Here is a 12,471-nt window from a genome sequence, read left to right as displayed (position 1 = left end):
GGAAGCGCCAGTTCAATTAAATTTGGTGATTAAATAATTAAAGTTGGCATAGACTTTAACTTTGAGCTCCTTACTCTGAATGATGTTTAATGTCCAGCTCAAGTCTTGATGAATGTTAAAAAATATAGAAATGCAATTAAATTGTATTATTTTTTATTATATTAATACGTTATTTTAGACATATTGTGTTTAAAATACTTCCTGTAATATATTAATATTTAATAATAATAATTATTATTATTCATAACATGCATTTCTTTGATAGCACACTTTAAGACTATCAAAACCGTCAAAAGCCTCAATTTAATTACAGATATTCTATTAAGCCTGGTAAATTTTGAACCTCTTTTATGAAGAACGCTTCATTTTAATTTTAGCTTTTTAATTTTAGATGTTTAAAGTACAGTTCAAGCCTTGATGAAAGTTGAAAAAATATGCATAAAATGATTTCAGTCTTTCCATAAATGCAACTACATTTTATTATTCATTATTATATTATATTAATTAATTGTATTCATTATTTTAAATATTTAAAATACTTCCTGTATAATAATATTATAATAATGTATAATATACTAATTCTTATAATAATAATTATTATTATTTATTACATGCTTTTCTTTAATAGGGCACTTTAAAACAGGAGCCACAATTATCAAAATCATCAGGAAGATCAAAAGCCTGAATGGACACGATTTGATTACAGATATGCAATTAAACCAGGGAAAATATGAATCTGTTTTATGAAGAAGGCTCGATTTTACTTTGGTGACAGAGGGGAGTGTTTCAAAACAAACACATCTGAGCACGAGAGAGAGGAAGAGGAGTAAACTCCTTATTCAGCTGCTCTGCTCACCAGTCACACCAAGGATCCCAATCAATCCTGGAAATTGGTTTGTTCCCTGACAAGGTTACGAAATGACAGGGTGGTAGAGAGAGAGAGAGAGAGAGAGAGAGACAGATGGGATGGGAGGAGAGAGAGAGAGAGAGAGTCTCCAGCAGGGATGAAGAGAGTCTGGGAATTTGTCTGAGTTTGGGATTACGCTGAACAGAACACATGTGGTCGATAAATGTGTAATAAGAAAGTGTGTAGGGGGGTTCGCTTTCCTCATTTACTGTTCCTCGGATCACTAATGCTTTCACAATTCTGTCGCAGTGAAATGTGAGGTCCATTTTCCTCCCGATATTGCTGAACTCAATATATATGCTATATACAGTATGAGCCAGCAGTTACAGTCTGTTATTCTGGTTAACTCACTATCTGTGTATCTCTGTTACAGGAACATTTCACGCCTGAGTGTAAGTTTAAGGAGTGTGTATTTGAGAACTATTATGTGACATACTCCTCGATCTTGTACCGCCAAACACAGTCGGGTCGGGCCTGGTACATTGGCATTAACCGGGACGGAGAGGTCATGAAAGGAAATCGGGTCAAAAAGACCAAAGGAGCTGCTCACTTCCTGCCCAAGCTCATAGAGGGTACGTCTTTGTTTAAAATATTCAATTATTTGTCATTTGTTGATACCATTCAAAAGTTTTAGGTCAGTAAGTAATTTTTTTTTTTTTTTTTTTTTATGCATTTATTTGATGAAAAATACAGTTAAAACATTGTAAAAAATAGTGTGAAAAATGATTACAATCTAAAATAAATGTTTTCTATTTTAATATATTTTAAAATTTATTTTATTCCTGTGATCAAAGCTGAATTTTCAGCATCATTACTCCAGTCTTCAGTGTCACATGATCCTTCAGAAATCATTATAAAATGCTGATTTGCAAATTAAATGCAGTGCTTTTTACTTTTTACTTGCCCTGCCAAAATTTTGCCCACCACAAAAAAAGTCATAAATAAATAAAATTGTAATTGTTTTTAACCCATAACCTTAATAAATACGGTTGTGAAACCAAAAACTACTAGCCTAAATTTCAAATATTGTTAAAGACATGTAAACTGTCAGTAATGAAATAAGAACATATAATCAAATTATATGTTTATGTTCATTTAAGATATAACACACTATGTTTACAAGGATACTCGCCGAGACCGGCATTTTTTGACGAATTTTTGTGTGAATATGTCCTTTCAAGTGCATGAAGACGTGAAAGAGAGCTGGGCGTGTGCTTCGAATGTGTGCGCACAAAACTTTTCACACTATTGAAATCGAGCTCTCTTCCGCGTCTTCTTGCGCTTGAATATTTAAATTGGCAAGGCTTAAAAACACATGCAAACTTTCATATGCACGGTTACTCCATTGCGCTTAAAGAAGATTAAGGAAAATAGTCCAAAGCCGTGGTATAACGAGCACACTCGGGCCCTTAAGAAAGCAGCGAAGCTGGAAAAAAACTAAACTAGAGGTATTTCGCATTTCATGGAAGGAAAGTGTTATTGCATACAAAAAGGCCTTACAAACTCCTAGATCTCTCAGTAAGAGACAGTGAGAGTTGCGTCAACTATCCCGAGGCCATCGGGCAGTCCTTATGGTTGAGCCCTGAACTAATTACGTTACTTATTTTTTTTTTTTTTTTATAGAAAGTAATCCGTTATGTTGTTGTACAGTAAAGAGTGCAGCTCAAACAAACCTTCCAGCTGTGGACTGCAGAAGAAAAGGGTGCAGGAAAAGAAAGTTTAACACAATGGCTGCGTCTGAAATCGCATACTCCCTTGAGTAGGTACTTATTTTGAATAAGTAATTACTGGTAATTCACGACAGCTAAAAACATACGCTCTATATAGTATGAATGTTTGTAGTATGAATGTAATCTGGATGTACTAGATTTTCCATGTTGTCATTATCATGTGACCTACCAGCGTCAGTTGCGTCGCTTCACTGTCATTCACAAATCCTCTCCTGTGGCCTCATGGGACAGTAAAGTGCCCATCAAATACACACTTCAGAATCTCACCGAAGGGATAGGTCATCCAGGGACTTTATGCCTACTCTTTTTTGAGTACTGTGAATTCAGGCATACTACTCTTGATACATACTGTTTATCGCCTACTATATAGTAGGGAAGTATGCGATTTCGAATGCAGCCTCTTACTTCAGCTATAAAAAATTTTATATATAAGTTTATATAAAGTAATTTTTGCTTATTGGTATGGTTGAATTTATGAAGATCCTAAAGGGACATGGTGATGGGGAAAAAAGGGGGAAACTATACTTCAATGCTTCTCTTTGCATTCTCTGAGAAACTTGAATTTTGCTCGTAAATCCTTTGCGTTCCTTCACAAAAAAATGTGCGTTCCCTGGTAAACTTTGCGTTTGCTCACAAAGAAGAAAGTTTTGCAAGCGAACGCAAAGTTTCTCAGGGGAACACAAAACTTTGCATTGAAATATATGTTTTCCCTCCCATCCGATCCCATATTTTTTCCATCACCATGTCCCTTTAGGGGCTCCGTATGAATTGGATCATCTAAGGTCAGCAGCAAAGACATTGCAAAGTGAGATTTAATACATAAAGTATATTTAAAGTATTTTTATTCATTTTGAGAAATACTGTTTTCATGCAAGTGTAATGAGTAAATGCCTGCTTACATTAGTCTAACCATTATGTTCACACACAACGCCTCTGCTCTTACTCATGATTTCTTTCAACACGAGGATAGGAGAGCTGTCAGTTAATTCCTGGAAAAACAAAGTAACTTGCGTTACTTATTTCAAAAAGTAACTCAGATATTTTGTTGTAAATGTAAAAGTAATGTGTAACTTCACTTGTTACTTGAAAAAAGTAATCTGATTACTTAACTCACGTTACCTGTGGTTAAATGTTGACAGACTTTTCATTTCAGGGTGAACTGTCCCTTTAAGAGTCTCTCTTGTTCTCCTGTCTCTCCAGTTGCCATGTACAGGGAGCCATCGCTACATGAGGTTGCTGAGCAAAGCCCGCCTAGGAAAACAGCCAAAACCTCAGACTCGCCCGTCCATAAAAACGGCAAGAAAGAAAAAGTGCTTCCCGTCCCCACAGCATCCTAGCGGCAGGAGAAGAAACGCTTCATTTGCACGGACACACCATGATCGCCAACAGTGGCACAGGAGGTTTGGTACAAACAATGTTTTGTAGTCCCTCCACCGATCCTCAGAACTTTGACATTTCCAACAATGCATCAGGGCTCGAAAGACCCTTGCCGATAGGTCTAATGCCCACCGCACTTCCTTTTTGGTCTCTCCTGCTTCCCTAACCAAGGGAATACTGAGCAATAATAACCGTAATGGTCTGGGGTCAGAGTGTGGCAGTGCCGCTTTTGTAAGAACAGCAACACCTGAAAGAAAGGATCTTCGTCTTCCTCTCCTTTTTTCGTATTTCGAGAAGAAACACTTCCTCTTTGTGAAGCGATTCATGCTTGACATTTAAACCCTTTCTTTTCCTTTGTTCAGACATTTATAGATCCCCCAAATCTGTTTTCTTTTTTTTTTTTTTACAGAGATTCCCCGCCATCTCTAAGCCTAGTTTGTAATCTCCTCTCCCCTCTCTACCTCTTCTGCACTTTGATTAGCTTGAGACAGAAGCCATTTTCCACTTCACAACACAGGAAAAGCCCCGCACACTCTCACGGGGAACATTAAGGATGCAGCCACATGCACACACACACACACACACACACACACACCAAATAACTAACTAAATAAAAGTTCCCCTCCTCTTAGAATGATGATGCTCACTGGCTCCTGCGCTGATGAGTCTGTGGAGGGTGGACGTGTGTATGTGTGTGTGTGAGTGTGTGCGTGAACAGTAATACAATATCATTTGTAAGATGACTCATATCAGAGGAGGGTGGCATTATTGTTTATTTTGTTATGATAAGTCGTTGTTTTCCTCATTGCAATATGCCCAGAGAGCAATATTGGTACAGCTGCACTCGCTCTCCTCCCTTCTTAGCATGCGTGTTGCTTTAGAGCAGAGTTTTCAAAGTAGATGTGCTGACTACTGAGGCTGCAAGTTTCCCAAAGTTCATGTCCCTACATTCAGTTTTATTCTATTACATTTGCCTGAGAGCAAAGGCACTTCACCAAGCCAGATGAAACAACACAAGTGCTGAAAAGTCCAATTCTGCTTTATTTTCTTCTGATAAAACCGGGGAATTGGACCCGGAGGAGCTCATAGGGAATCGTTTTGGGAATCCTTGCACAAACAGAGCTGTAACGTCTGACCTCCAGTTGTTAATAATATCAGCTATCAGTATGTAAATGAAAATGTGTTTTGAGTGCTATTAGGGAACCTGGTGACACATTGCACTTCTTCCTTTGCAATAATAGTCCTGATTATATTTTCATGCATATCACCTACATTATAGAAATATGATTTAATAATACACAACCGTTCAAAAGTTTAGGGTTGGTAAGCTTTTTTTTATGTTTTTGAAAAAAGTCAAAGTTTATTTGATTAAATATACAGTAAAAACAGTAATATTGTGAAATGTTATTACAATTAAAATTTTCAGCATCATTACTCCAGTCTTCAGTGTCACATGATCCTTCAGAAATTTGCTGCTCAAGAAACATTTCTGATTATTATAAAGTTTGAAAACAGCAGTGCTGCCTCATATTTTTTAGGAAAATATGATTTTCAGGATTTTATGATGAAGAGAAAGTTGGAAAGAATAGTTTATTTCATATATATATATATATGTATATAGATAGATAGATAGATAGATAGATAGATAGATAGATAGATAGATAGATAGATAGATAGATATTTGTGACAGAGTTGTTTACTTTTAAACGGTTGTGTATATAATGTAGCTATAATATAATTTTGGATGTAAAAAATGTTCCCTATTTAAATACATAATTATTAGGGTCCCTATACAGAAAGAACTTGCTGGTTATTTCATCACTGTGGTATCAAGAGCAGAGCTTAAACAAAGTGCAAAAATCTAACTTTCCTTCTGCTGAGCTGAATAATTTCTCATAACGTGCACCTGGTGTTGAGGAAATTATGTCTGCGATAATTATAGGTTCAGTCCCCTGCAGCAATGCATTATTGGGAGAAACAAAGTTATTAAGACCAAAGTGAAAAAACTAAAAATCTGGAATGTTTGCGAAATTCTTCAACATTTCGATCAGGATGTCAATCTTTCCCAGATTACAGTTCACAGCAAATATTCTGCATCTCATTGCTTCTAGGTACACATCAATAAGACTATAAGGCATCTTGATTTTTCTTCATACTCTATAATTTGTTTTTAGTTTTGCAAACAACATTGCTCATCTCAGACTCTAGCTTTTCTTAAAGGGAGACTTTGCCACTGGCAAAATGCATGGGCTTTCAATAACATCCGGCTGCCTGTACAGTAGAAAGGTGCATACAAATAAATCAGTGCTACCTGACTAGAGAAAATAGATGCCAAATAGGTAGGAAAACTTACCCATAATGCACTGGGCATGTTGCCATCCAAGGCCAGGCCCACCATCTGCTGTGGATAAGCTTACCAGAGTCAAATACCGCTTTGCTTTAGTAGGAAATACCTCTTAGCAAACTTTTGCTGCATTCAAGTCCTCTTGGGAAGTTCGTATTTACGAGTTGGGAAGTCGTGTTTACGGCAGGTGCGTTCAAGTCACTTTCGTCGGACCAAGATGGCAGTGTACCTTCTCTTAATGAACTACACAAAAATACAGCAAGGTTTTTAACTCTACTTCTAGAAAATGAAGACCAAAGAATGTGGATCAGGTGTGTCTTGCTTTTTTATGTTTTTAATTAAGGTAGGAAGCCACTGTAAACTCTATCATATGGTTGTAACTTATAAATAAATAAATAACAAAGCCTGCCAATGTCACTGCTTGCTAAATACCTATAAATATTGTTGTATTGACAACACTGACACGCCACTAACTCGTGCAGATCGTGGCTCAAAGAAAATCCTGAGCTTCCCTCTGGTGTTTATGACTTTGTGTTGCCGTTCATGTGCATTCAACTCGTAAATATGATCTTTCCAACATGACTTGAAAGCACCAAAATAGGTGTAGACTTGTGTTGATCGCGGGTGCAAGAGTTCAAAGAGTCAACGTTTATCGGGAGTGAGTTAATTTCGATTTCCAGTGAAGGATCCAGACCGTTGTAGGCAGTCATGCAAAGAATCGTAAATACGGAGAGAGCGGTGCGACAGAAAATCTGAAAAACCTCCATGTTTGTAGTCAACATTTCAAACTATATGACTACGAACAGTGTTCCAGGCCAATTTGTCGGTCCAGGTAACATGGAGAACAAGTAAACATTGTTCTTTTACATATCCTACCGACACTATAACAATAAAAAGCGGATTGAAAATTGGCAAAGTTAATCTTTAAGTCTTGCATTGTCCACAGCTCATTCAGCTGCCACAGTTTAAGGTTCAGTAATATCTCAAGGGCTATTTACGTAAGGTTTTGCAGGTCCATGTGTTGTTGTAATCACAATCAAGGAAAAGTTGACCAAAGCACATGATTATGTAACAGCTGGATGCGACACTGAGACAAAATCCAGCAGGACAGACAGCAAAGGTTGAATAAATGACAAAGGCAATGTCGTATGAAGGCACAACTGTGCTTTGATTAGCATGGTTCAGTCATTCAGTTTAATCACAATTAGACCATGAAATTGATAGTTACTTTCAAATGTCTCGCTTCTCCAATCCCCACTCTTCTTTCAAACTTTGAAATGTCACGGTGGGGCTTGTGCTAACTTGTAACCTGACTGAACGAAAAAGGCACATGTGTTTGTAAGGGCTTTCTAATCCAATACTTGAGTACAAAAGAAGATGAAATGCCATAACTGTCACTTAAATTACCATTATAACATCTGCTTTGGGACACTTTGAGCTGATTGTGAATACAACATAATATTAGGAAAAAGGAAAAAAAAAAGAACATTAGTACTATTTTTGCTTTGATATATTTGGCGTGCGCATAAGGGCCAGATCGGGTGATTTAACAATTATTTTAATGAAACCACTCTCTGTGCACAGCTAAGTGCTTCTCTCTCAATCTCCCTGCTATTTTTCAGCCATAAACACAGAGGCCAGAAGATGAAAGCTAAGGGCTAATGCTTTTCAGAATAGCCAAGCCATTAAAACACTGTACGTGTGTACAGATAGAGATGACCTTGTAAACTTAAATTTGATACATTTACTAAACTGACACATGGCACATCATATTTCTGTCTTTTTATGTTTCTTCTTTCTTTGAATGTCCTGGTCATGTTGTCAGTGTGTGTGTGTTGCCCATCAATGTTGTGCATATGTTTGCATTTAAGGTATTTCATTTAAGTTGAATCTATCTATTCATTGTAATTTGCACGAGTTCCAGTCTTTCTAGACTGGATACAGGCACTTCAGCGGATGAGCATTGGGTCAGAAAGTCATTATGATGTTGGGTTATTGGTTAGGGTTAGTCTGTGTAATTGTAATCAGCTCTTAACAGATAATTAACAGACTGATCTTGCTGTGTTAACTCTACACTGATAAATTAGCTAGCAACTTTAAGTGTTTATGTCGCACATATTACACATTGAATTAATTACCAAGCAATAATATTAACAATCTGCAATTACAAAGCTTTTTGCAAATGATTATATTAAGTATGCATTGCTCATCAGTATTACTTAGTGCTTAATTAAATCATTTATTGTGACATGAACACTGTGATCCCCCCTTGCACATACAGTACACACACACACACACACACACAGAGAATTAAAACGTTGTCTTCCTTTTCACTGATTGCCTTTCTCTGTGCTGCAGGATGGGGTTGATCCATAATGCTCCACGTTCACTCCCTTTTATTGACTCATTGTCGATAAATGCTTTAAAAACAGATGTTATTTTTCTCTCCAGGTTATTTCAGATAGATTTTTCAAATCTGACCTATTGGTTTTGTTCAGACGGACTGCAAAAAGACTTTTCTTTTTTGCAAAATAGCAAAAACAAACAAATCAAAAAACAAACCACATCCATGTGGTTTGAAATCAATCAGATTTCTAATATTTTTTAGTCATCTCTGGCTGAACACTCAGATCGTCATTTTTGCTGTTGTGTTGTTAATCGGGATTCAGTATGTGTGTAACGTCATATAAGTGCTCAAAATTATCTGGAGCTCTGTATTTAGACTCTTTTTCTCTATTTTTTTCTAACTTTATCTAGTGAGCACTATACATTACAAGTAACACATGTAATCAGATTACTTTACCAAGTAACTAAGGTAATGCATTACTTTTAAATTTACTTTTTAAGAGTTACTTTGTCAAATAAGTAATGCAAGTTTCCCATGTATTGACTGACAGTTCTCCTGTCCAAATGTTGAGAGACATCATGAGTAAGTGCAGAAGCGTTGTGTGTGAAAACATGATGGTTACTGTAGACTAATGCGAACAGGCATATATATCTCACTTGCACAAACAGATTCAGTATTCCTGAAAATGAATAAAAACAGTGAAATGCAAACTCAGAATATTAAAAAAACCATGATTAAATGTTAAATAACACAAATGTACTTTATGTATTTGATCTTACTTCATTAACCAATATCTTTGCTGCTGACCTTCACTGTAAAAGAAAAATTACATCCCCAAGTCAAAAATTTCAAGTGACCGATAACATCTAAATTTTTCAATTAGTCTGACGTATTATTTCTCATTGAGCCAATGTTAACAGACTATTGCAACAAGAATTTCACTTGGGCCCATTGAAAAATTTAGATGTTATCGGTCACTTGAAATTTTTGACTTGGGGATGTAATTTTTTTTTACAGTGTTCGATGATCCAATTCAGCCATACTAATAAGCAACAATGACTTTAGATAAACTTTCTTCAGCATCCTATTCTTCTGTGATCCAGAACAGCAGAACAGCAGAAAGGTTTGTTTGAGCAGCGCCCTCTTCTGTACAGACGTGAATTTATTCACTTTTGGTGTGAAAAGGCCTTTATGTTAGCAAAAAATATATTTTTTTTGTTATTAAAAACAAACAAGCAAGCCCAGGTGAGAAAGAGTAATGCAACAAATTACTTTCCATAAAAAGTAACTAAGTAATGTAATTAGTTACTTTTTTAGGGAGTGACGGAATATTGCAACATTACTTTTAAAAGTAACTTTCACCATCACAGTCAGCATTTTTGACACACTTTATGCCTTAATGCATAAAATACCGCAAAATGTCCATCCCCCTTTCTAAATGACAGTGACTCGGTTGTGGTGAAGTCTCTTAGCATCCTGCTGACACTTCACATCATTATATTCACTAATATCTGAACAGACGGATCGCATTGCCTCATTTACAAAGTCATCAGATTTGAAAACCAAATCAGATTTGTGTGCAGTGTGAACAAAGCCACTATCATCTGTGTTTGTGTGTGTGCTGCTAATATACATTATTTTTATATGTGTGTTTGTGTCCATTCTTAGATAGAATCTATAAAACATCCAAGTTCGCATTGTTTGCTGTTAGCGGCCTGTTTTAAAATTCATATTTTCCTCAGGTAATGTTTTAGTTGGCACTTAGTTTTGGTTGGATTTTTTTCACATATTGTTTGCAAGAATCCTTTGGGGTTTTAAAATGCAGCACATTTACTTTTCTTTCTTTTTTTTTTTGGTTTGTTTCTCCAGAGTGATGTGGTTTGCTGTGGTTTGTGTCATATATATATATATATATATATATATATATATATATAAAGTGTAACATATACATGTTATAATTTATTGCAGTCTGAGCTCTTAATAGACAATCAGACATGAGTTTATCATCATTACCAACAGCAGTTAAAGTGAACTACATCATTTTCCAGACATGAGAAGTGCATACATATTAGTTTGATGTGATTTTCTTCTTGCATTAGGTGGATTCTGAAGATATATTTTCAACATCAGTGGTGTGATAGATTATTTTACATAAGAGAATTGTTCAGCTGCAGAGCCCCTGTATTTACTGATCGTCAGTGTCTGTAATTGCTTTGCGTGCGTGTGTGTGTGTGTGTGTGTGTTCATGTGTGCGTGACTTTGAGGAGTAGCCCCAACCCAGTATCTGCAATGCAGCAGAAAAGACAAAAACTCAACCCTCCTCCCATGTTTCGACCAAAGTCTCGTCCCCCAGGATACATCTCTTAGCCCTCACAACAGCGCTGTGCAAATGTACCACGCTTCCCCTCAGCTGAATGTCATTGCCTCTGTATGTGTGTGTGTGTGTGACCACGAGAGAGAAACTCTGCTGCATTTTAAACGCACATCTGCATTGCACACACAGCAGTGGGGTGTTAGTCTCTCAGCAGATGTGTGTTGCGAGAGTGACCTTTAGAAATCTGAGTTCTTTAGCCCCATCCCAGCTTTAGTATAATCACAAAGTTCTCCCACGGTCCCGTGGAGGTAACCTTTAGTTTAGGGTTTAACTGCTGTTTATGTGGCTGGAAAGAGATGATGTTGGACGAGTCTCCCCTGGCTCGATTTTACGTGAAATAATCTGAAATACAGTCACAACTGTTTTTGTTTTGTCTTTTTTTGTTACAATGTAGTATTATTACCTATTTTGAATGGAATATTAAGTATTTGAATATAATTATAATTATAAAACTATATTATTATTATCAGTTATTCTTTTTAACGGCCAATGTTCCATCTCTCTTTTGACGGTTATTGACACTTTTAAAAATATGAAACATGAACCAATGTAACAGTTTTTACTGTCTAATCTATAAAAACTCTTACCTTGGCTTCCCCATCTCACAGGATGAAAAGCAGTTCAACTTTTATTTTTATAAAATAGGTATTATAACTTATTATTTTGAATTGAATATGTAATATTTTAAGAAAATCATTATAAATATTTTATTATAATTTTATAATATTACATATATATATATATATATATATTATCAGTTATTTTTTTAAGTCCCTTCTTCATTCCATCTGTCTGTGGTCCTAAACATGTGACACTTTGAAACATATGAATCATGAACCAATATGTCAGTGTTTTTACTGTCTGTTTTTGTGTCCCTGAAAACAAAAAGGTTGTCAGTTTTATTTGTGTTTGCTTGGTATAAATCAGTGAAACAGTGTGGATATGAGTTGTTGCCATTCAACCTTGTGATGCAAACGGTCCCATTTAAGCTCACTTTGGGAAGATCAAAAAGACAATTGGTGACCAATGGCGATGGGCCCGAACTCTTGGTCTGTGTGTTGAATGTTGATCCCTGATCTAAAGGTCAACAGAGGTCATGATCTTAAACCCTCAATGGACACTGTTTGGGATCTCCTGCAACAAAACTGACTGCTGGTTTGTTGCCGTCACCGTTGAAGTGTGTGCATATTAAAATGCCCACCTCACATCAGTTCCAAGTCGGAGATGTGCTTATGGACAATGAGAGTCTGCTTCATATCGAATTTTGTATGTTCTGCATGGATTATCCAAGTTATTGTAAGGAAGTCTTCCAAAAGAAAGGAAAATAAACCATATTCGTTTTTCTCTTGTCTTCCAAACCAAGACAAAGCAAAGGTCTTCCAGTCAAAGCCA

At 36.2% G+C, this 12,471-nt stretch overlaps 1 protein-coding gene across 1 annotated transcript in view; it reads left to right on the top strand.

Moving 5' to 3' along the window:
* The window catches only part of fgf11a (fibroblast growth factor 11a), a 63,093-nt gene extending 58,558 nt beyond the window's left edge, over nt 1-4,535 (top strand). The window contains exons 4-5 of the mRNA XM_084110280.1: nt 1,281-1,479; nt 3,838-4,535. Coding sequence (XP_083966406.1) covers nt 1,281-1,479; nt 3,838-3,974 — 336 coding nt within the window. The 3' untranslated portion in view covers nt 3,975-4,535. The remainder of the gene's footprint in view (nt 1-1,280; nt 1,480-3,837) is intronic.
* Nucleotides 4,536-12,471: the final 7,936 nt, after the last annotated feature.

The sequence above is a fragment of the Abramis brama genome, assembly GCF_963993115.1.
Source record: "Abramis brama genome assembly, chromosome: 3".
NCBI classification, from domain to species: Eukaryota; Metazoa; Chordata; class Actinopteri; order Cypriniformes; family Leuciscidae; genus Abramis; species Abramis brama.
Note: the sequence above shows the minus strand (reverse complement) of the source record. Positions and strands in the feature narration are given on the sequence as shown.